The sequence below is a fragment of the Gossypium hirsutum genome, chromosome A02, assembly GCF_007990345.1.
Source record: "Gossypium hirsutum isolate 1008001.06 chromosome A02, Gossypium_hirsutum_v2.1, whole genome shotgun sequence".
Lineage (NCBI taxonomy): Eukaryota > Viridiplantae > Streptophyta > Magnoliopsida > Malvales > Malvaceae > Gossypium > Gossypium hirsutum.
Window position 1 is genome coordinate 105,160,787 of NC_053425.1, and position 25,236 is coordinate 105,186,022.

Genomic DNA, 25,236 nt, shown 5'->3' on the forward strand with positions numbered 1-25,236 from the left:
ATTGAGACTTGAGCTTTTTTTACTATTCAAGTTATGCCCTAAACTTGATAATTGTTCTCACATTGGGGTTTAACTTTTTTTTGCTCAAATTAGTGCTTAAAAATCCTAAAGTTCATGTATCGATATGAGAATAATTGTCAAGTTCAAGTCCTAATATGGGAACAATAGCCAAGTTCAATGACTAACTTGGATATAAAAAAAGTTCAAGTCCTAATGTGGGAACAATTACCAAGTTCAAGGCTTAACTTGGACCCCAAAAGAATTCAAACCTCAATGTGAAAATTGTTGTTAAGCACATGCCCTAAATTATGATTTAACCATTTCACTTATAACTATTGAATTGAGTAATAAGGAGTTCGATGTTTTTTAAATAAACTTCTAGATTTAGGCATTATAAATAAAAATAGGGTTGAGAAAACTTACCTCCCAAAATGAAATTTGACTTGACTCAACTTTGAATAACTTTGTAGCTTTCAAATACCAGAAGTTAAAAATAATTATTTTTGTCTAGATTGGGCTAATTGTGATTTCCATGCTAGATATATGTTCGATATACATAAATTGGTACCTTCATGTATACATAAGATGTGCCTTTTATTTCTTTTGTCCTATAAGATATCGATAAAATTTTAATTGGAAGGGTAGCATTGGTTTTGTATTAAATTAATCCAAATCAGGTTAATACGAGTTTTAAAATTTTGAGTCATTTTAAGTTTGAATCATTCAAGTATGTTAATTGGATTCTCTCAATCGGGTCACTTTTTGTTTGTTTCGTTTTGAGTTTGAATAATTTTTAGTTCGAAAATCATTTTCATGTCCAAGTTAAATAAGCGCAGCAATAGCATTGTCTCCCCTCTAAATGGTAATTTTGTCTTGTAATCTTTTCAAAAGTTTAAAAATTACAAGTTCATATAATGATAAATTTGTATTTTGACCCTTAAAAGTTTATGATTCACTTTTTATTCCTCTAAAGCAAATTTCTGATTGCACCCCTATTTAAGTTGTCACTATGATAAGCGTTAATTTATTTTAAATATGTTTCGTTTCAAATCCAAATTGGTATTTAACTTCTAAATAGACAGCTAGGCTGACAGATCTTATTAATATAATATTGATAATTTGAAGATTAAATTAGAATGTTTTAAAGTTTAAGAATCAATGTAGAACTTAAGAAATAGTTTGGGGACGTTTGATGAAATTAACCCCTGAAGTTACCGCGTAAGAAAGGACTACAGCCGTGGGGTCCACTCTCCAGGGCATTAAACATTAGCAAGAAAAAGGTAAAAAAGCCACTTTCATTCAAATTTCATATTAATTTCATGCAGTACAGAAAGAAACTTGTAAGTTGAATATTAAATTTTCAAATCAAGTCCTCGTATTAAAAATTAGTTTTTTAATTAAAAAGTAATTAAATTAATTTTTATGCCTTAAATAATAAAAATAAATTGATATTTTTATTAATTTTAGAATTTAACTTATTCCAAACATAAACAATGAATGTATCAGTAGTTTTAATTTTAATTTTAAATTATTAAAATGTTAAAATTTAATTGGAATTCATATAAATTGAAATTTAATTTAAATCAGAGGATATAAATTTCCTGTAATAAAAAATAGGAGTAGATTTCAAAATTTCAAAGAGTGTAAGGCCTGAATGCAAAATTAGTCACAAGTCTATGTACTCTTTATAAATTTAAAATTTAGTCTCTACATTTTTAATATTGTTAAAATTGTTTTTGTTAAATTTAAGTTTATTATAACATTAATTTTTTAGTTACATGAGTACCAATTAATTATTTTTTTATTTTAAAATATCAGCTAAAAAATTTTAAAAAAATGTTAATAATTAGATTTAAAATTTAAAATCTGAAAAATAAAAGACTAAATTCATAGAAATTAAAAATACAGGGACTAAATTCTTAATTTGTAAAGACATTAATTAAGTCCTAAGAAATGGTGTCCGGAGCTGAAACTTCCGCGTTATTGGTGTATGGGGGATCCCTTTTTTGACTCGGAATTTCTTTTACTCGGTTGAACACTTCTTCGTTTCTTCGTAGTTTCTTCTCATTATATATTTCAATGGAGCAGATGAAGAAGTTTTAGGAACGAAAGCGATTTGAAACGCACTGAAAAAAAAAAAGGCAAAGTGATGGGAACTTTTTGGAATGAAAACTTTGATCTGAAGCCGAAACACTCGTCTGAGGAAGCGTTGGAAAAATGGAGGAAAGTTGTCGGTTTTGTCAAGAATCCGAAGCGCCGGTTCCGATTCACCGCCAACCTGTCCAAACGCTACGAAGCCGCCGCTATGCGACGATCCAATCATGTGCGTTGAATTTTTTTTTTAATTTTTAAATCTAGTTTCTAATTTAAGATCATACCGCTGTAAATATCATGCTCTAAAATTAGTAAATTTCTAATTATGTTTGATCTTTAGAAAAAAATAGCTGAAATATCATGTTCTAACTTCTAATATATAATTTTTATTTTAATTATTATCATTAAATAGTAGGTCTAATAACTCTAATACTTTCCTTTTTGTAGTGTCGAAATATGAATCTATTTTCTAAAAAATTAATCTGATTTTTTTTTACAATTTTTAGCTTTATTAATTGGTTACGCGGTTGAAAAATTGAAATGTAGAGTTAATAATTTTTATTTGTAACATTGCAGGAAAAGTTGAGAATTGCAGTACTGGTTTCTAAAGCTGCTCTTCAATTTATCTCAGGTGAGAATTTTGCAGTAAAATCAAGTTTGTTGTTGTATTCTATTTTATTTTAATGAAAGCTGCCTTTAAACTTAATTGAATTGCTTTTCTTTTTTCAGGTGTAAAACCAAGTGAAAGTGATTATGTTGTTCCTGAAGAAGTCAAAGCTGCTGGTTTTGAACTTTGTGCTGAGGAGTTAGGATCCATTGTGGAAAATCAGGATGTAAAGAAACTAAAGATTCATGGTGGAGTGGATGGTATAGCTGAAAAGCTCTCCACATCGACCACTGATGGGCTAAGTTCCGATTCCGGTCTGTTGAATAAAAGACAAGAGGTGTATGGAATCAATAAGTTTGCTGAGGCTGAAGCTAAGGGGTTCCTGGTATTTGTTTGGGAAGCTCTTCAAGATATGACTCTTATGATCCTTGGTGTGTGTGCTTTGGTATCATTGATAGTTGGGATAGCAATGGAAGGATGGCCAAAGGGAGCTCATGATGGACTTGGGATTGTCGCAAGTATCTTGTTGGTTGTGTTTGTCACGGCGACTAGTGATTATCGCCAATCATTACAGTTCAAGGATTTGGACAAGGAGAAAAAGAAAATCACCATTCAGGTAACAAGAAATGCATGTAGGCAGAAAATGTCTATATATGATTTGCTTCCTGGTGATATTGTACATCTCAATATTGGTGACCAAGTCCCTGCCGACGGTCTTTTCGTCTCGGGGTTTTCTGTGCTAATTGATGGGTCGAGTTTAACAGGGGAGAGTGAGCCGGTCATCGTGAATGTTGACAATCCTTTTATGCTATCTGGTACTAAGCTTCAAGATGGATCATGTAAGATGATGGTTACTTCAGTTGGGATGAGAACACAATGGGGTAAATTAATGGCAACACTTAGTGAAGGGGGAGATGATGAGACCCCATTGCAGGTGAAATTGAATGGAGTAGCAACCATTATTGGGAAGGTCGGCCTGTTTTTTGCTGTCGTGACATTTGCTGTAATGGTACAAGGACTGTTTACGAGTAAACTGCAAGAAGGGACGATTTGGAGTTGGTCCGGCGATGAGGCGTTGAAACTGCTGGAGTTCTTTGCTGTTGCTGTTACAATTGTTGTTGTTGCAGTCCCTGAGGGTCTACCATTGGCGGTGACTCTGAGCCTTGCTTTTGCCATGAAGAAGATGATGAATGATAAAGCACTAGTTCGACACCTTGCAGCTTGTGAGACTATGGGGTCAGCAACAAATATTTGTAGCGATAAAACTGGGACATTAACCACTAATCACATGACAGTCGTGAAATCATGCATTTGCATGGATGTCAGGGAAGTAGGTAACAACAATAAAGCTTCTCTCTGCTCCGAGATCCCAGAATCTGCTGTGAAACTTCTGCTACAATCGATTTTTACCAACACTGGGGGTGAAATTGTTATTAACAAAGATGGAAAACGTGAGATATTGGGAACACCAACAGAGACTGCTTTGTTAGAGTTTGGCTTGTCTCTAGGTGGAGATTCCCAAGCAGAACGGCTAGCATCGAAACTTGTTAAGGTTGAGCCATTCAACTCGACAAAGAAACGAATGGGAGTCGTCCTGGAACTTCCTGAAGGAGGGCTACGAGCACATACTAAAGGTGCTTCAGAGATAGTTTTGGCTGGATGTGATAAGGTGATTAATTGCAATGGGGAAGTTATTCCCCTGGATGCAGAATCCATTAACCACCTCAACGCTACAATTAATCAGTTCGCTAACGAGGCTCTTCGAACCTTGTGTCTTGCATATATGGAGTTGGAAAATGGTTTCTCCCCTGACAATGCCATTCCAGTTTCTGGCTATACTTGTATAGGAATTGTGGGTATTAAAGATCCTGTTCGCCCTGGTGTCAAAGAATCTGTTGCAATTTGTCGTGCTGCTGGGATTACTGTACGAATGGTTACCGGAGACAACATAAACACTGCAAAGGCTATAGCCAGGGAATGTGGAATTCTTACAGATGATGGCATAGCCATTGAAGGTCCGGATTTCAGAGAGAAGAGTCAGGAGGAAATGCTTGCTTTAATTCCTAAGATTCAGGTACTCGCCACATTTTTTTTCTTTGATTCGAAACTCACCCAGTTAGTTACTTTTAAACAAGGATAATTCATCTAACTCATTCCTCGATTTTCATCTCTTTTGCAGGTGATGGCTCGTTCTTCTCCTATGGACAAGCATACTCTCGTAAGGCAATTGCGAAGTATCGATGAAGTTGTTGCTGTGACAGGTGATGGAACAAATGATGCTCCGGCCCTGCATGAAGCAGATATTGGACTAGCAATGGGCATTTCTGGAACCGAGGTATTTGATGCAACCAATATCTTCGTATTATGCATGCATCTTGCACTGATCAATGGCATGGGAATGAGTCAGATAGTTATGCTTATGCAAGTTCGCAATAATTTTATTACTATAAACAATATTTTAGCGCGAGTTTTGATACAATATATGCCGCTTAGTCATGAAAGAATACTACCACCTTTCATGCACCTGATACTAGTGTTGTAGTAATGATAGTCCTTTTTACATGCTAGTAAAATATTTTACTTGGAGTATATGAACAAATGCCTGAAATTAACCGTATCGAGATTTCTCGATTTCAGGTGGCCAAGGAGAGTGCTGATGTCATAATTCTGGATGACAATTTCTCAACAATTGTGACGGTAGCCAAATGGGGTCGTTCAGTATACATAAACATTCAAAAATTTGTACAGTTTCAACTGACAGTCAACATTGTCGCATTGATCGTTAACTTCTCCTCAGCATGTTTGACAGGTACGAAAGCGATACATTTCATTTACATCTATTTTCAACTTATATTCTAGCTTTCTTTGCAAATGGATATAATGTTTGTCATATTTGCTTATGCCTTTCCGCACCAAATTGTTCTGCAGGGACTGCTCCTCTCACTGCTGTTCAGCTATTGTGGGTCAATATGATTATGGATACACTGGGAGCACTTGCGCTTGCAACCGAGCCTCCAACTGACGAACTAATGAAGCGTGCACCGGTCGGAAAGAAAGGAAACTTTATCAGTAACGTGATGTGGAGGAATATATTAGGACAATCCTTTTATCAGTTTATGGTTATATGGTACCTTCAGGTGAAAGGAAAAGGAATGTTCAGTCTCGACGGTCCCGATTCCGACCTGAAATTGAACACAATTATTTTCAACTCATTTGTCTTCTGTCAGGTAACCTTTTATTATTAACATCTTGATACTGCTGGAAAAGCAGACGTTGTCATCTCCATGAATTTACCTTACAAAACAATGCTCTGTAATTTTCCACAGGTTTTCAACGAGATCAGCTCACGTAACATGGAGGAAATCAACGTTTTCAAAGGCATATTAAATAACTACGTCTTCGTCGCCGTCCTTGGTTGCACCGCCGTGTTCCAAGTCATCATCATCGAATTCTTGGGCACTTTTGCTAGTACAACTCCTCTCACTTGCTTGCAATGGTTCGTAAGCGTTGTCATAGGATTCTTAGGCATGCCGATCGCTGCTGCTTTGAAGACGATACCCGTATGAACCACTATACTAGCAATGCTGTTTTCCGAGTGAATAGCAAGAAAGTTTTCTCTGCTTTATTTACAGCGATTGATTGCTATCGGATCGTAAATAGAGATTTCGGGACTAAGGATCACCATAAAAACAAACATTTTGAAACATTTTCTGTATTGAAATTCTTTTGTTTATAGGTGAAGCTCTAGGTTGTTAAACTCTTGTTAATTTCATTTTCTAATTGACATGTAAGGCATGTAAGTATTTTGTTTACACGCTTTCTAGTAATCGAAATTTATGCACCTTGTTTTGTCTTTGCAAATTTTAGCCTATCTCTAAGTTTTGTCTTCATTGACATGAATATATGCCATTCTATTTCTTGTCACTGTATCAACAGATTCGATATATAGATATAGATATGAATATGCAAATATATATATATGGAAATGAAAATAACGTGAAAGAATGAATATAGAAATGGTTAAATGTAGAATAGTTAGATCGTATTTTGTCTCATTTACTTAAAAAAAGATAAATTAGTATTTATATGTCATGGCAAAGAATAAATTAGTCTTTTCTATTAAAATTTTCATCTATTTGTACTGTTAAAAACTAGTGTGGTTGATGGAATAACTAAACAGTGACGCATGATGTGCCACGAATCCCTCATGCTTACATTGACTAGTTTTTAACATTAAAAATGGATGAAACTTTTAATAAGAGAACCAATTTGCTCTTTAATCTACAGGACATGGGCTAATTTATCCATTAAAAAGTGAAGTTTGATTATTGTTTTATAATGTTAAAAAAGAAGAAGAAGAGGAGCAAGACAAACCTAAAAGAAATAAAAAGCTATTTATATATCTTTAAGTTCTTTAGGGATTCAAATTATATATAAGCACATAATATTTAATTGAAAAATTAATGATTTTAACTATTTGGACTAATTAATAACATTTAAAAATACAGGAACCAAATTACATTAGTGTAGCAATTAAATCTCAAATTTAGGCATAATAGAGGGACCAAAATTGAAATTTAATATTTTTTCTAAAACTACAAAAAAAGAGGTAAGACTGATGTGAACCTAAAAGAAACTGCGTGTTAGTCTCTAGGACTCTTAGGATATTCAAATTATACATAACCACGTAACGTATTAACCGAAAAGTTAACAATATTAACTATTGGACTAATTAATAACATTATAAAAATATGGGGACCAATTGATGCTAGAAACTAAATTGTAAAGATTAACTCTTAAATTTAGACATATTAGAGAGATCAAAACTAAAATTTAACCATTTTGATAAAATACAAAAAAGAGTGCATGCGAGCTAGTGTTAACCTTGTTAAAATTTTTCTGTTAAATTTGTTGGTGTAACATTCTAAAATTTAAAAAGATACTCATTCGATAATCATGTGAAAAAATGACATTGTAATAAACTTGAATTTAACCAAAATTTTAACGATGCTAACAAAATTTTAAGTTTACGTCAACATTTTAATTAAAATAAAATACTTAAAGTAATTAATGGCATTATAAATGTTGAGGTATCAAATTATGTCCAAAAATAAAGTATAAATATTAGATTTCAAATTTGAGCATAATATAAGGATAAAAATTAAAAATTGATCAATTTTATATAATCTAAGAATAGAGGGACCATAATTAGAATTTAGCCATTATTATTAATAACATAAAAAAACATGTGTCAAATAAGGAAAGCCTTAGAGCCTTGCTTTTATATATAGTAGTATAAATTTTATATGAATTTTGTTCAATTTTTATCATCTATATTGTATGTCTCTTATAAAGAATGGAAAATTTAAAACAGGCATTATTGTAAAAAAACCTCAATGTTTTGGGGGGTTTTTGGTTTTGTGTTCTTGAGTTTTTTTTATTGAGACTCTCAACGTTATTATTTTTTTTAGAAATCAACCTAATTTTAACGTTAAAGGTAAAAAAAAATTACAATTCCCTTTCAGTTTCAACTCTACTATTTAACACCGGAAAAAGCTTCACTTACACCATCGTCCCCACCTACCCAAACCTTCACTCAATCCAACCCTAGATATTTCTTTATAGATAACTTTAATCATTCATCCATTATTTTAATTGAATTTCTTATTCAATTTATCTCCTCTTCTCTTTTTTCCTTTGAAGAAACCCAACGATATTGGAGGAATCAGCTATGGCAGCACGATGAATATCAATTTCTACGCTTCATTTTGTTCTAGGTTTTATTTGATTTTTTTTTCTTTTGATGCTTTCCTTTTCTTTGAATGTTACAGTTGATATTTTTCCTCAAGTGATAATTGAACATGTAATTGATGAAAATTTGCAGAGGAACTGTTGTAACAATGAAGAAGATATTAGAAGCCTAGTTTCCTGGAATTGATGTAATCCTTGATAACTATCCACTATTACTGCCAAACATTTGCTTTCGAAAGTGGTTCTAGTTTTCCAATTTGGAGTAGAGGGATTACGATGACAGGTGAACAAATTTATCCTATGATTAGGATTATGACACCACCGCCGTGGTATTCTTTCTTGTGTGCAAATAGGTTTGGGTCTATTGCAACTACTTGACTTCTTAGAAACTAATGCAATCTTTTCTGCAAAGCTTCAGTGCTTTCGAGGTTTATTGCAATGATGAATTGGTTAGTGACCCTTTTGCTATATGTGCGTGTGTGTGTGTCCTGAGCATTTGAGAAACCCAAACTCAATTTTTTATTGTTTATTGATTGATGGAGTTGTTTTAGTTGCTTAGTAAACATTTGATTCTATTATGATATTAGTATGAGTTCTGTCCTGATTTGAATGTTTTGTTTGAATGCCCTATAATATAAAGACCAAAGTGGTGTTGAATCCTGGTACAAATTTTATTTTGTTACTGTAACAATCGGGAAAGAGAGGAAGTGTAACACCCCTCACCCGTATTCAACGCCGGAATAGGCTTACGGAGCGTTAACGGACTTATAAAACAATAAAACCACTACTTAGCATACATTTCCATAATTCATACATTCATCATTCAATCTCAATCAATTTGTCCCTAATACGAGCCTACGAGGCCCTAAACATATATTGAGAGCGGTATGGGACCAAACCGATAACACTGGAAACATTTAGAGCACTTATAAAATTTTGCTCAAAACAGGGAACACATGCCCGTGTGGTCAGGCCGTGTGTCTCACACGGCCACAGACACGCCCGTGTCACAGGCCATGTGGACATTTGAAATGGGAGCACATGGCCGTGTCCCAGCCCGTGTCCGACCCCATGTAACTTTCTCACTAGCCCGTGTGCCCTAAAAATGGCCATACATGCTCGTGTGCTAGGCCGTATGCTAGTCCGTGCCAAACCTGTAAGGTATACTGACTTATGACATACAGCCAATTCACACGCCCGTGTGTGAGGCCGTGTGGAGCATACTGACTTGATTTCAAATTCAACACCAAGGGACACACGACTGTGTACTTAACCATGTGTCACACACGGCTGAGACACACGTCCGTGTCTCTGCCCATGTGTACAAAAATAGGTTAGCCAATTTGCCACCAAATTTGTATGTACCTACACAATCCAATGGTGCAAATTCATAAGCATAAATGGACATCTATATTAACCACAATCAAGGCTAAATCATATCATTTCCAATACTAACAACCAACATGCTTATAAACTCATGAGTTACTCATTCAAAACATACCAAATACCAATTACTTCAAACATCAAAATGACCAAACTCAAATATGCATTATTTGGCCTAATTTCAGAAGAATACCAATATTCACAAATCATCAATTTAACACCCATAATACTATTATCATCAATCATCACATAGCCATTAACCAACTCAATTCACAAGACATAATCATACATATATGTACATAATTCAAACATATCAAATAAACTAAAATAAGCCATCACACATGGCTAAATATACATATCAAAACATAAACATTTACAATGCTAATTCATATGGCCAGAATCATTATCAAGTCATAATCAAAATGACCAAAGTCCCTATACATGCCATATACTCAAAATATAAACTTAAAGGTACCAAATCGATTGTAGGATAGTGTGACGAAATCTCCAATGATCCCCGAGTCTGAGCTAGCTTTGAAATCACTATAAAACATAGAAAAATAAACGATATAAGCTATAAAACTTAGTAAGCTCGTATGAAATAAACTCAATGCAATCTCACAAATATAATTCAATAATTTGAATATACCAACATATAGCTTACATTAATTAACAAACCTTTCAAATACTCAATTATGAAAGTATGCACTTCCTTCACAAGTTTCCTCGATTTGAAACTTATATAATTCATGTACGTACCTGTATCATCTAGCATCAATCTCAAACTCGTCCACATCTATCGTTTACCTGTTGAACCATTCAGAATAGAGGTTGGATACTCAGGAAGTCTCGCAAACTAAGTACCTATACTATGGCCCGAAGCCAAATTAAGGTAATTTATGTCCGAAATACTGATATCATGGCCCGAAGCCAAATCAGCCAATATTCATGGCCTAAAGCCAAATCGGTATAAATCGCACCCGAAGTGCTAATATCATGGCCTGAAGCCAATACATATATCCCCTAATGACATGTCACTAATATCCTAAACTATTCCTAAGGTTCAACCGGAATTTTGAATGACGAATTTCTATCGAGTCAATGTCGAACTTATCCGAAGTCTTGTATTCACAACTTATACAGTATCAAAGCATTTAAAATACATTTATAATGAAATTTATCACATACGAACTTATCTCGGGTTCGAAAACGATGAAATTGTCGATTAATCGAACATTTTATCTTTTCCCAATCCAATTCCAAATTTTGCTTTTCTTGATATATAATATCAAATTCAACTCATTTAATTATCCCTCTATTCAATTTAGTCCAAATCACACTTTAAAACACATTTACACTTTGACCCCTAATAAATCACGTTTTTCACAATTTAGTCCTTATTTCATAAAATCACAAATTAATAAAATTAAAAATAAAGCCATGCTAGTCGAATTACTATTATGCCCTACCAACCTAGATTTTTCAAATTTTCACACATTTAACCACACATTTTCATATTTTCACAAAAAAAATCCCTATTTTGCATTTTTACTCAAAATCACTTTACAAAATATGTAAATATAGCAACAAGATGTCATATTTCATCATCAAACATAAAAGAACACATATTTTCATCAATGGAAACTTTTAACATCTTTAACAGTTTTGCAAAATAGTCCATGGGCTAACTAGAACTAGTTGCAACGATTACAAAAATATAGAAATCATTAAAAACAGAGAAAAACGAACTTACAATTGAGCACCAAAGTGACCGAATGCTTGAAGCCCTAGCTATGGCTTCTATTCTTCCAATTTTCGGCAAATGAAGATGATACCATCAAAATTTTGGTTTTTTTTTTGTTTTATTTAATTAACCTTATTAGACAAATTACCAAATTAACATTAATAATAAAACATTTATATCACCCATTTCATGTCCATTAATGTCCACTTACCTTAATAATGGTCCATTTATCACTTAAGGACCTCCACATTTAATATTCATAGTCATTTAGTGCATTTAACATATAGAATTCAACTTTTACGAGTTACGCGATTTAGTCCTTTTTACTGAATTAACTCAAACAATAAAATTAATTCACGAAGCTTTCACACATATATGCTAGCATGCTGTAAACACTTAAAGTAATATAAAATATTTTTTCTCGATCTCGAATTTATGGTTTCAAAATCACTGTTCTGATTTAGCTAAAAACGGGCTGTTACAAGAAGGGAGACGAAGAAAGGAGATGAAAACAAAATGAAAAAAAGATGATGTCATCTATAACGTCACATAGGCTAACTAGGTTGACCGGCCGGTAAACGCACGTTTATTGTTAAAATTTGGTTGATTTCTAGAAAAATCACAACGTTGAAGGTGTCATAAAAAAAAGTCAATGGCACAAAACCAAAAGCCCCCAAACGTTGAGGATTTTTTTTTGGAATTATGCCTTTAAAGAATAGAGTAAAAGGTGGTGAAAAGAAGTCTTCCGCTCCACTAGATTTAATTCAGTGCAGTGGAGCGGACTACTTGCTGCAAGAATTTTTGTATCGAAGAACATCACATTTATCTATTGTCTTAACATGACAATATATATCTATGAGGACATGATATCAATAGGTCAATTAGATTATAGGGAGCGTATGACTAATATCGAGTAGACATATTGTGTTAGGCGAATGAACAAAGGCACACATTTTAAAACCCACAAAGAACAAGAAACAAGGACACACACACACACACTCTCTCTCTCTCTTTCTTTCTCTCTCTCGTGTCACGCCATGTGTCACTGTTCGCTTATTCTATTAGCTACACCAGTTTTTAATTGTACAAATGGATGAAATTTTTAATAGAAAGAATCGATTTGCTCTTTGATATACTATATAAAGACTACATTACTCATTTTTTAAATAGATAAGGCAAAATATAATCTAACTCTTCCTACAAAAATTTCGATAAAAATTTTACAAAATGATTTATGACTTTCCGCCAAATGAATAGGTCACGATAAACCACGTAATCTCAACATTGTATCAACAAAACTCTTAAATTTATAATTTAAACAAATAACTTTTCCTTCTTTTTGAGAAGACCACTGATTTTATTTAGGGTTTGTTTAGCATTACTTTTAAGATGTACTTTTAGAACAAAAACACTCCTAAACAAACTGTTTTTGAGAGAAAAAGTGCCTCTCCCAAATAAAAAATAACTCAAAATTATTTTTTTAAAAATTAAAAATTTTAACTTCTTTTTAAAAAAATACTTTGTTTTTTCAAAATACTTTTAAAAAGAAATTCTGAAACTAGACCGTAGACAGCATGGCAATTGTTGAGATGAGAGAGAGACATTAGGGTTTTTTACAAATATTGTATAAAAAAATTATTATATACGAAAATAGGTTATCAGATAGATTATTTACGAAAATGGGTTACTTTTTTTTAGTCGCGCCTGCCTGACAGGCGCGACATATTATTTTATTAATATATTTTTTTAATATATTATTATTATTATTATATTTTAAAAAAAATTTGGGTTAAAAACGGGTCGTCCGTGACCCGTAGGCGCCACATGTGGCGCCTGATGCAGGGCGCCACACCCTGCAGGCGTGTAGTCATTTCATGACCCTCCCCAGTGACTTGTCATCTCAAATTGGGGAGGGATGAAATTTAATTGTAGAAAAACAATACTAGGGGACCATATAAGGTTCCCCCCAAAGTTTGTTATGTCTAGGAGCAGGAGCAAAGAAGCAAAGAGAGAAAAAAAAAAGAGAAGAAGAAAGAAGAAGGTTAGTAAATTTTTATAATTAATTTAAAATTAAATTATTTGTAATTTAGAATTATTTGATAAATTTTTGTGTTAGTAATTATTTTAAAATTAATTTATTAGTAATTTAAGATTATGTTTTAAATTATTCTGTTTAGTTTAATAATGTTAAATTTATTTTGTTAAATATTTTGTTATAAATAATTTGTAATTATAAAGAAAATAATTTAAAATTTTTTAGAAGTTTAGAGACTAGAAAATCGAAAGTAAAAGAGATTGAGAAAAAAAATAGAAAAGAAGGACGGACTTGAATGGTTTTTGTAAATGATGGGGAATTATAAAATTAATTTTTAAAATGGTTGTCCAATAAAATTATTTTTTAGTAGTGTATTAGTGTATTGTATTTTTTTTGATAATGTATTTTAGTGATTTTACTGTATTATGATTTTTTAGAAATATATTTTTTTAAGAAAACAATTTTATAGTTATTTTGTGTTAGTAATTAATAATTATAAGTTGTTAGTGTTTATAGTTTAGTGTTTTATGATTTTTTTAATGTAATTTTTATATAATGTAAATTTATATTATTATTTATTTATTTGATAATTTTTATTGATTGATTAAAATTTTGATTAAATTTTTATAGGTTGTGTGAAAGAAAGTACTTAGGTATGTTTCAATTTCAATTATTTTTAATTCATATGTTTTTTAATCTTTAGATAATTTATATTTATTTTTTATTGTATGTAAATGATGGGGAATCATAAAATTAATTTTTAAAATGGTTGTGCAATAAAATTATTTTTTAGTAGTGTATTAGTGTATTGTGATTTTTTTGATAATGTATTTTAAAAAATGATTAGGTTATATAAATTAATTTATTTATTTATTTATTTGATAATTTTTATTGATTGATTAAAATTTTGATTAAATTTGTTGTTATATAATTTTAATTGCAAATTTGTGACAAATGGATTTATTGATTGATAGTACTAATCACATATCAAGTAGCATTAATGAGACGGTAATGAAATTTTTATTTGATATTCACATTACATTATTTGTTGAATGAAATTATATTGTATTAACTATTTCGTTAATATAATAATGTCAGGTCGAGTACCGCGCATTGAAGGGCCGTATTCATAGTGTAAGGTTTTAGCCGGATGAATACCTAATACCGTTCTTAGAGTTAGCCGGGTTCGGATCAGCAACATTGATCCTGACTTTTAATCTACGATATGACTTGATTTCTACCTTAGTCGAGCGATGGCGTCCGGAGACCCACACATTTCATTTGCTGTGCGGGGAGTGCACAATCACTCTAGAGGACGTTACACTACAACTGGGGCTCCCCATCGATGGGAACGCGGTCACAGGCATGAGTTTGATCTCCAGGCCTGCTCGCCTTTGCTATGACTTACTTGGACGCTTGCCAAGTGAGGGAAAATTTCAAACCTTGAAGTTTTCATGGCTAAAGGCCAATTTTGAATATTTGCCTAGTACTGCCACTGAATTGGAGGTTATGCAGGCAACGCGAGCTTATATTATGCACCTTATAGGAGATGTACTCATGCCGGATACAAACGGTAGTGAAGTCCACTTGATGTACTTACCGCTGCTATCTAATTTGCATAACACGCGTTCATACAGTTGGGGGTCCGCAGTGTTAGCCATTTTGTACCACGAACTTTGTCGGACGACAGATCCCTCTGCGGTTGACATAGATGGATGCCTCATACTGTTACAGTCGTCGGCGCTTTATCGGATGCCATTCTTGGCATCCATTAGTCATCAATCATATATATTTCCACTCGTTAACAGGTGATGAATCTTTACGCGTTACAGCAATTAATTGTCTCTTTTTCAGATTATATTGTTCTAACAATTTATTTTCATAGATGGAGCACGAATCCGGGTATCGGGAGGTCATACACGGTTCCGATATACCGTCTGATGATCGAGAATCATTCTGGAGAGGGAGTAAGTTTTTTTAATATTATTTTTATTTTATTATTTTATCTCACTTAACCCGCGTTAATATAAAAATGTTATGAACTGTACAGTTCATTTGGATGTCATATTTTGTTCCTGAAGTTACAGCTGTTATTCCATCGTATGCCCACGTCCACTCACACCTATGGTGCATTAGCGCACCCCTTATCCATTTTCATACGGTGGAGTGGTATCATGGCGATCGAGTACTCCGACAGTTCGGTTGTATACAATATATCCCGACACAGCCAGTAAGATTAGATGTACAGCTACATGGCATGAATAGGAGGGGGAGGCATGGAACTGATTGGGGAGATGAGCATTCAGAATATATTACGATGTGGAACAACCGGTTTAGTAGGGTATCTCAGATGGATCGTTGTTTGGATCTGCAGCCCTCGCCACAGTGCCTACAGTGGTACTATGAGAAGAGGAAACCATTTTTATTTGGTGGGCGGTCGATGGTAGTCCCCCCTCATACTATACGGATTGGGCAACATCTTCCAAATCCGCATCATGCACCAGCTCCGGAGGTAGACCCAGAGCCAGAGCCGAAGCCGGAGCCGGAGCCGAAGCCAGAGCCGGAGCTACACTCCGGGAGCAGCTCATATCCACCATCGTACTCTGCTCCTCCAGAGCCGTATCCATCGCCATTCTCTTCTCCTCCCGGCCCATATCTAGCGCCGTTCTCTACTCCCCCGGCTCGAGTTCATCAGTGGCATTTGAGTCGTTCTCTACACCCATACATATGGATGAAGAGAACGTTGATCACCGTAGTCGTCCACAACGTGAACGTCAAGCTCCACGAAGATATACCCCTAGAACCACACCATCAAACCATCAATTTTAAAGGGTTTTGTATTGTAAATTACTTTATTTTTTTATGTAAATTACTTTATTTTTATGTAAATTATTTTTTTGCATTATATTTATCAATTTTTTTATTTGGCATTTTATTATCGGATTTGTGTGCGAATTTTGGAATTGCTTAGTTGAAATATATAATACGAATAAAAAAAGAGAATGATTATCCAGTTTGGTAGTTTCGAAGTACTTAAAAATTAAAAAAGACAATACTTTTTCTTTCAACATGCAATAAGCAACATGTAATTAACAATATCTTAATTTCTATTCGATCGCGATGATTGTCCAGTTTGGTAATTTTGAAGTGGGCAGTTACTCTGATTGTGACCAGCTAATCTGCATACTCCACACAGCTTCCCGTCGGATTTCTCTCTAATGTCCATTTCGTTACGGATTCTTGATGATTGCAGATGACCTCTCGGGTTCCTACGCAAGCCTTTGTCTGGGATAAGCTCAAAGGTCGTCTGAGGAACCTCCCAAGTAGATAGGTCAAGAAGCACGGGAAGCTCATTCTCCCATACACGCAACGTGCGTTCAAGTGTGTACACCTCATCGATAAATTGATCTACATTGAGCGAGACCTTAGCACAAGCTGCCACAACATGTGCACAAGGATAATGAAGTGTTTAGAACCTCCTACAATCGCACCGTCTATTTCGAAGGTCAACCCCCTATGACCCAGGTGGAATACTGGGTCGACGACCGATGGTCTCTGTAACGCGAAACGTTTCATTATGTCGTGAATATACTTCTACGTTCATCGACCTCGCCATATGACGGTTTGCAACAATTGCATCCCTGACATGTTCGACAAACACGTGTCCTGCCTCCATCTGGTTAACTTGTTGCTGACCCATTCTTGGCATCAACGTAGCCAACCTATAGAATGTAGCTGAGAAGACAGATGAAATCAGAAGATGTCGCATTTTCAATAACACAGCGTTAATCCCCTCCACCAAGTTTGTCGTCATTTGACCGTAACGAAAGCCCTCATTAAAACTTTGAGCCCATTGCCATGGATGTGTTCGTCTGACCTTCCATGTCACTCTCAAGCCGAGTCATCCTCTGCCGAAAAATGTGTGGTTCTAGCTCATAAGCTGTGTATGTATTAAGACGATATAAGTTAAGTTACAGTCTCGCCACAAAAAAAATGTATGTTATATATTGAAATGATAAGGTTGTTCTTTACCCATTTTCACAACTTGTCTTTTCCAATCTGCATTCTTATAATCTCGATGAAAGTTAGCCGCAATGTGCCGTATGCAGTAAACGGATCTCTATGGCACACCAGAACGCCTAATGGCGGCAATTAATCCTTTCCCTCTATCGGAGATGATGCAAATATTATCATTACTAATTACATACCTCCGCAGATTTGTAAGAAAGAATTCCCACGACTCCATGTTTTCTTTATCTACGATGGCAAACGCAATCGGTAGCACGTTCCTGTTCCCGTCTTAAGCAATCGCAATAAGTAAGATTTGTGTATATTTACCGTATAGCCATGTCCCATCCACTTGCATAAATGGCTTACAGTGGGGAAATGCATGCACACATGGATCAAATGTCCAAAACATCCGTTGGAAAATTCTTTTACTCGGCTGTTATTGCTCATCCGAGCCATAACAAGGTCGTGTCTGCAACTCAATTACAGTCCCCGGTACGTACTCCATCATCCCCGCAACTCATTGTATGATGCATCGAAATTTCCGTACAATTACTCCATTGCCATCTGTTTAGCTATCCATGCCTTTCGGTATGATACTCGATATTGGAATCGTGCCTGCATTTCGGCAATTAATACCGAAACTTTAATGGTCGGCATGTCTTCAACCATTGGCATGATGCATGTACAGATAGTTTTCGAATCAAGTTTTCGATGATCTTCTGTTATTCGTGTTGAAGTACATGTGTGAGGCCCAACAAATTTTCGTATCTCCTACATCTGAGACTTCTGGATAAATGTAGCTCGTATTCGCCAATTGCAGCCTTCTGCCAACTTCCAACACTCTCTAATATATAATGTCTATTTAGACTCGACGACTTTGTAGTCTACTAATATATTCATATTATACCGCTTAATGGCAAATACGCACTCTTCCTTACTTTTGAATCTCTGGCCCACGAGCAACTCCTCAGGATCAGAATATATGGCCATCTGGTGAACAGGTAGTATCTCAGGGTACTTCGGGAACTCGGTTGTATGCACCGCATCGGGGTCTATCTGAGACATGTGTGCCCCAGGATTATTGTGTATCACAATACGACGGATCTGGTTCCCGACTAAAGACGCATTAATGTTTCCATCCTCGTTCACACCTTCATCGTCAATATCATCTGGGACATCATCCACATCAGGATCACTATCAATATCGACTTCATAATCAGAAGGATTACTACTTCGGTATACATCATCACCACCCACATCAGTCTCAGGTGTAGCATTAAGATCAATGTCGATCCCATGTGTAGTTGATTGACTACCAACGTATGATATCGAAACCACCATACACGGCTCTTGAGGTCCATCTTCTTCACCTAATGGAGTTGGATCTTCTGTTGACTCCACAATAGCTAACTCAGCAAATAAGTGAATCGGTGCATTTTGGTTGCTATGGCAGTAAAGAGCGACCATTGTCTCCACATCTTCATCGTCTACAAGTTCCATTTCGGTGAATTTTATGGGATCCACCGAAACTGGAAACTTGTAGAAAATTTTTGAGATCCTTCTCGCACAACGTCTATAAATTTTTTCACTAATATTTTCCTTCATATCATCAAATGAGATATTTCTATTAACTCTCATTGCAACTTGTTTTCGGCATTCAAATATACATCCGACGCTTGTTGTCAAAATTTCTCCATCGAAATAAACGCATACGAAAAATTTGTTCTCCATTTTCAATACTAGATCTGTTAAAAAAAGTTCTAAATTCTAGGGGAAATGGGTTGCGCCTAACGAGGAGGCACCACATGTTGCCCCTACCTGACAGGCGCGACATGTTGAGCTTGTCAGGTAGGCGCGACATGTGGTGCCTTCTCAGGAGGCTCAACCCGTATTTTATTAAAACCTATTTTCGTATATAATAAATTTTTTATACCAAATAGGTAAAAAACCAATAAAACCACTATATAAACTAATCATAAATTACTAATAAAATAGCTATAAAAATATTTTTTGAAAATACATTATCAAAAAAATCACAATACAATAATACACTACTAAAAAATACTATTTTAGAAGTTAATTTTATTGCACCAACATTTACAAATTTTATTGCCCTCAAACTCTAATACTACTTTTACCAATATCATCTTTTTCCATTCAATTTCGTCCGTCTTTTCTAATTTTTATTCTCAATCTCTTTTACTTTCAATTTTCTAGTCTCTTGACTTCTAAAAAATTCTAAATTATTTTCTTCACAGTTAAAAATTATTTATAGCAAAATATTTAACAAAATAAAGTTAACATTATTAAACTAAACAAAATAATTTAGAATATATAATCTTAAATTATTAATAAATTAATTTTAAAATAATTACAAACACAAAAATTTATCAAATAATTCTAAATTACTAACAATCTAATCTTAAAATAATTATAAAAAATTACTAAATTTTTTTCTTCTTTCTTTCTCACTACTTCACTGCACGGTCAATGAGGTTTGCAGGGTGTGGCGCCTACGGGTCACGGGCAACCCGTTTTTAACCCGAAATTTTTTAAAATAATAATAATAATAATAAAATATTAGAAAAAAATTATTAATAAAATAATATGTCGCGCCTGTCATGTAGGCGCGACTAAAAAAAAGTAATCCATTTTCATAAATAATCTATCTGACAACCTATTTTCGTATATAATAATTTTTTTATACCATATTTGTAAAAAACCCGAGACATTAGGAACAAAAATAAAAAACATGTACAATCCTAAAGTTAATAATTCAGTGGCAATGGCAGGCAAATATGATCTCACTTTAAATTGCAGCCTGCAGCTGTATGTTCAGAGGTCATATTACATAGTAATTAATGGCAACTAAAATACAAATACTTAATAATGCCAGACTGGATAAATCCTAAGAACCCCATGAAAGCATGTGGAACACTGTTGAAGTGTGGAGCCTCTGACACCCCCAATTCAATCCCCCTCCAAATTCACCCCAAAATTCAATCCCCATAAAAGAATGTTTCTAAAGGGTAAAGCCCTATGATTCCTCTGCACTTAATTGAGTTAAATTTAGTATTTATATTATTTAAAAAATTAAATTCCCATAAAATTAATATTTATTGTACAAAAATTGTTCGAATTTTTTTCAATTGTAATTAAATTCCAAAGCACAGATATTATTTATATAACCATAAAAATTTCAAAAGATATTAACTCTGTTAAATAGTAAATAATATTTTTTAAATCAATTTATTTAATAGTAGAAGGGTTAATTTGATCAAGTCTCTATAATAGATGGACCTCTCAAATACATTTATATTTAAACATTTAAATATATAGGGATCTTTTAAAAAAATAATCCATTGTGAATTATATCGCATAAAGGAAAGAAATTGATTTTTCAAAGAAAAACGATGTATTCTACTAATTGATTTAACGAGTTTCATGGTCACCGGCACAATTTCTTAATTTTTGATGTGACCTGATCAAATAGTTGAAGTATTCTAATTTCTATATTTTAACTATAGTCATTGATTTAAAAAGGATCCAATATCCCGTTATAATAAGATCTCACCTTAAACATTACCTTCTTGCAACTTCAAGAAAATAAAGTTCATTTTTTTTTAATTTTTGTGTCCTAATTTAGCATTTTGGCAAAAAATGACATTTAACAAATATCAATTCGAATCCCATATTTATAACCCCTTTGCCCAATCTCTCTCAAATTGAAATTTTAAGTTTTGATCCTTAAAAATTTATGAAATTTTAAATTATTAAATGGTAAAATTATATTTTAACTCTTAAATATAATAAAAATATAAATTATTAAAACGATAAAATTGTATTTTAACTATTATAAAATTATACAAATTAATTCCCGTCTATTCAAATTCACCCCTGCCTTTGCACTTTTCCAAGTAAATCCAATATCCATTTAAACTTTAAAATGTTTTTTTTTAAAGTAGGGTTAAATATTACAAGTGAGATATAATATAATATATATGTAATCATTTAGTTTTTTTCTTAACAACGTGATAAAAAAATATAAACGTCGATTGAATCTTAACGCGATTAGTATTGTCATTATTGCAGTGTAGGAGAACATGAGTTTTGAGTACACTAAAGCGCATTATCCTCTTATTTAAGGACTGGAGAAAGACTATGAACAATTTTAAGCGTTGTATTAAAAAGAGTAGATATAATAAAATACAAACAAATCAATCTTTCAACATCCAGTCAATTAAATACCAAAATTGAATCAAATTAAAGTTTAAAATAAAACATAAATTTTTTTTAACACCGTTTTATCCATTCACAAGATTTGAACTCAAAATCTTATTTAAAGAAAAAACAATAATCACCTCCTAAAACTATCCTATATGTTTATATTTTACTTTTTTTTAATTGGAAATTGGTAATTTCCCAAACACACACTAAAAAGGACACCAAATCATGATATGGAAAATCTAATTGAAACAAATCAATCTAATTGTATAAACCCTAAATCTTATCACTAAAAAAAAGGAAAATTAAAAAAAATAAAACTACCCAATTTCCATTATGGCCGACATATTTTCTTTGACAGGCTATTTTGATCAGAGGAGTGATTGAATGTAAGTTTCCTCTTAATGCCACCACCACCTCCTCCATCACTGACATCTGAACAAAAAACTTCACCAATTACATTATCAACTGACCAATATTTTGGGGAAATTGCAAACTTTGGGGTCTTACATTTTCTCATCTCTATTGCCACCATCATATTATAGCATGAAAATATATGTTCCTGTTCCATCCAATATAAAAAGATTCATATTAGTATATATACTTAAAAGTTGCACAATGATTTGTTAGCCTTTGAGACAAAGGATTAATTGTGATTTTAGTCCCTCTCTTATGGTGAAATTTAGGATTTTAATTTGAAATATTTTGAATCATACTTTTATAACTTTATTATCATGTCTAAATTGATAATAATGTTAATTTTTACGTTTAAAGTATTAATATTAACATTTAATAATATTAACACTCTGAAAATAGTTGATTGTTGCCTTTAAAGTGATGAAGTGGATTTTTCGTGAACATGTCACTATTATTAACATTATGGGATAAAAAAATACTTAATTCTTGAATTTGATAATTTTTTTATATTGATTTTTAAATTTTTTTGTTGTCCACATTCATCCCGGAATTTGATAGTTTTTTCAATTTGATCCTTAAACTTCATATTCATTAACTTATGATGTCGTGTTTCTTTAAGATTGTGTCACATTATTACTTGAAAATTTTATGAGAAATTTTTAAATGTATTTTTAGTTTTTTTTATTTTAATATATTTTTTAAAATTTTTCAAATGATGATGTGGCATAACATCGAAATCCAAGTTCAATGATAAAATTGAGAAATTTTGCTTGAGCTACGAGATTAATATGGATCAAAAAAAGTTTAGGGACTAAATAGAAAAAAAATTGTTATATTCCAAGACTAATGTTATAAAAGTATATAAGACTAAACTATGCCAAATTAAACTAGATGAATTGAACTCGAGAAGTAGGTCCATTGGCTAAAAGGGAGTTCACCTTTGATTGATGTTAGGGTTCAATTTATAGGTTCATCTGTATGGTAGTGTAATGTGTGCGTGTGTAAGTTTGAGATTGTATTGTATTAAAAAAACAGATGAATTAAATATAAATTTTTAACGTAGTAGAGGGACTAAAACTATAATTAAAGGAAAAAAAACTCACACTTTGTAAAGATCCCCACAATGAAATGCAACCAATCTTATCCTCCATTGCTTTCCTTGTTAATCCACCGTTCAAAGCAGCTAACACTGCAGCTGCAGCAATAATCGATGGTCTACAATCCACCAAACTCATTTCTACATTAAAAAAAAAAATTAAATCCTATGAATTAAAAACCCAAATTTCCAGTTTATAATTTCAGTCAAAAATCATTTTTTTTAATTTTTAATTACCTTTGATGATAGCTATAATAAATTCAATAGCTTTGCAAATTAGTCCTTTAGTCTCAAATTCACCATGAAATTTTCTGATGAAGTAATGCAAATAGCAGAAAGGTGTTGCAGAACTCATCTTCCATTCCAATGTGGTGAGCACCATTAATTCCATCCTTTGAATCACTTTGTTTTCGAATTGATAATCTTTTGTATGAAACTCTGATAAAAATGGTGCTTTGGGTTCTTCCATTTTGGCTGCTAATGATAAACATGCAATCGACAACAATGGAATAGCCCACATCTTCCCTTCCTGTAACAAACGTATTGGGATTAAGTTTTAAGGGTTTAATTAAAAGTTCTTGGGGTTTAATTGAAACTTTTAAAAGTTTTGAGGGTTTAATTGGATTTTTTGAAAAAGGCTTAATTAGAATTTTCAAAAATTTTAGGGGATTCAATTAATTTTTTCAAAATTTTCAAGGTACTAAGGAGAATTTCTAAAATTTTTGGATTATAGAGTTTGGTGTCAAAGCTAAAAAATTAGTGTTAAAAAAATCTTAAATGAATTATTATATTTTAGGAGGAGCATTCTCAACAGGAGGGACCAAAAATAAAATTTTTCATTTTCGGAAGACTAAAAGTGATATTTTTCCTATTTAACTAAGGGGCCAACCGGCCAAGCTCTCTTTGCCTCGCTGAGCTTCACCTCCAAAGGGGTTGAATGCGCAGAGGGCCTACTCCAAAAAAGGTCAAATTTCTTTTAAGGTCCCTTAAAAATTATAAAAATATAAACATATAATAGTAAATTTCCTTTTAACCCCTATAAAAACTTAAAATTCAATTCTAGTCCCCTAAATTTATTTCATGCTTTCGCCCCTGTTCACCTCTGATAATTAATCAAACAGAGAAAAAAAAAACTTACATCAACGGATCTTGTTGCAATGAACCGATCAAAGTAAGTAACAGATAAATACGCTGTATGGACTTGGAATCCGAAGGTTTCTCTTGTCTGAATCCAAAACAAAACAAACAAAAAAACAGTAAAAATTTATTGGAAAAAAAAACAATAGATGAAAAAGATGTAAATAGAGATTATAAAAAAAAAAGAAAAGAAAACGAACATTGAAAATCCATTGAATACCGTCAAAACGAGCAGATTTCAGCCAAGTTTTAGTGGTGAATAGATTAATTTGGAATCCTACATCGGTTGTTGTTTCTCTTTGAACCAAGTTCTGAATGTATTCATCATCGCCTTCATTGTCTGAACATGGTGATTTGTAATGATGGGATTCTTTTGCTGTTTCAGAAAAACAAGCTTCTTGTTCTTGTTGGGTTTCTTGGCATAAGAGATTAGAACTGGAAAACGAAGTGTTAAAGTCTCTGTTCATCGATCAGAAATGAAAGGAAAAAGAAACTGGGATTATGGAAGAACAGAGGGAAAACAAAGCATGGGGGTTTGGTCGTTTTATTGCATATGTATGTATGAATGTGTATGTAAGAGTTGAATGAAGAGATGTGAAAGGAGGGGGAAGATGGTGATTGAGATGAGAGTTTGCCGTTTTGGTGCCGCCAAAAGTAGCGGCTCTGATATAGAGAGGCGTTATTTAGGTAACAAGAATCAAGATTTGTACCTTAGTCTTACGATATATGTATCACAC

At 33.1% G+C, this 25,236-nt stretch overlaps 2 protein-coding genes across 3 annotated transcripts; one reads left to right on the plus strand and one right to left on the minus strand.

The window, feature by feature from the left end:
* The first annotated feature begins 1,966 nt into the window (after window positions 1-1,966).
* On the plus strand, window positions 1,967-6,562 carry LOC107944334 (calcium-transporting ATPase 2, plasma membrane-type). Its single transcript, XM_041080094.1, has 7 exons — window positions 1,967-2,323; window positions 2,671-2,725; window positions 2,824-4,775; window positions 4,881-5,036; window positions 5,339-5,510; window positions 5,630-5,928; window positions 6,028-6,562. Exons 1-7 carry the CDS (start codon window positions 2,150-2,152, stop codon window positions 6,265-6,267), a joined length of 3,048 nt encoding a protein of 1,015 aa, XP_040936028.1. The 5' UTR covers window positions 1,967-2,149; the 3' UTR covers window positions 6,268-6,562.
* Window positions 6,563-21,870: 15,308 nt separating this feature from the next.
* On the minus strand, window positions 21,871-25,218 carry LOC107932547 (cyclin-D5-1). 2 transcript variants are annotated; one of them, XM_016864592.2, is made up of 6 exons: window positions 24,700-25,218; window positions 24,501-24,587; window positions 23,600-23,891; window positions 23,370-23,503; window positions 22,360-22,411; window positions 21,871-22,284 (listed from the first exon to the last, which is right to left on the minus strand). In XM_016864592.2, exons 1-6 carry the CDS (start codon window positions 24,964-24,966, stop codon window positions 22,184-22,186), a joined length of 933 nt encoding a protein of 310 aa, XP_016720081.2. In that variant the 5' UTR covers window positions 24,967-25,218; the 3' UTR covers window positions 21,871-22,183. The 2 variants fall into 2 exon arrangements, with proteins under 2 accessions (XP_016720081.2, XP_016720079.2); XM_016864590.2 differs by having other exon boundaries at window positions 21,871-22,411; window positions 24,700-25,212.
* Between the last annotated feature and the right edge of the window lie 18 nt (window positions 25,219-25,236).

What these genes read in the sequence shown, in the direction of transcription:
- LOC107944334 (XM_041080094.1), top strand. Translation starts at nt 2,150, where the DNA reads ATGGGAACTTTTTGGAATGAAAACTTTGATCTGAAGCCGAAACACTCG. An exon ending in CTATGCGACGATCCAATCAT is followed by an intron (nt 2,324 to 2,670) that starts GTGCGTTGAATT and finishes GTAACATTGCAG; the next exon opens with GAAAAGTTGAGAATTGCAGT. An exon ending in CTCCTCAGCATGTTTGACAG is followed by an intron (nt 5,511 to 5,629) that starts GTACGAAAGCGA and finishes ATTGTTCTGCAG; the next exon opens with GGACTGCTCCTCTCACTGCT.
- LOC107932547 (XM_016864590.2), bottom strand. Translation starts at nt 24,966, where the DNA reads ATGAACAGAGACTTTAACACTTCGTTTTCCAGTTCTAATCTCTTATGC. An exon ending in TATTATAGCTATCATCAAAG is followed by an intron (nt 23,504 to 23,599) that starts GTAATTAAAAAT and finishes TTTTTAATGTAG; the next exon opens with AAATGAGTTTGGTGGATTGT. An exon ending in TGTGGGGATCTTTACAAAGT is followed by an intron (nt 22,412 to 23,369) that starts GTGAGTTTTTTT and finishes TGGATGGAACAG; the next exon opens with GAACATATATTTTCATGCTA.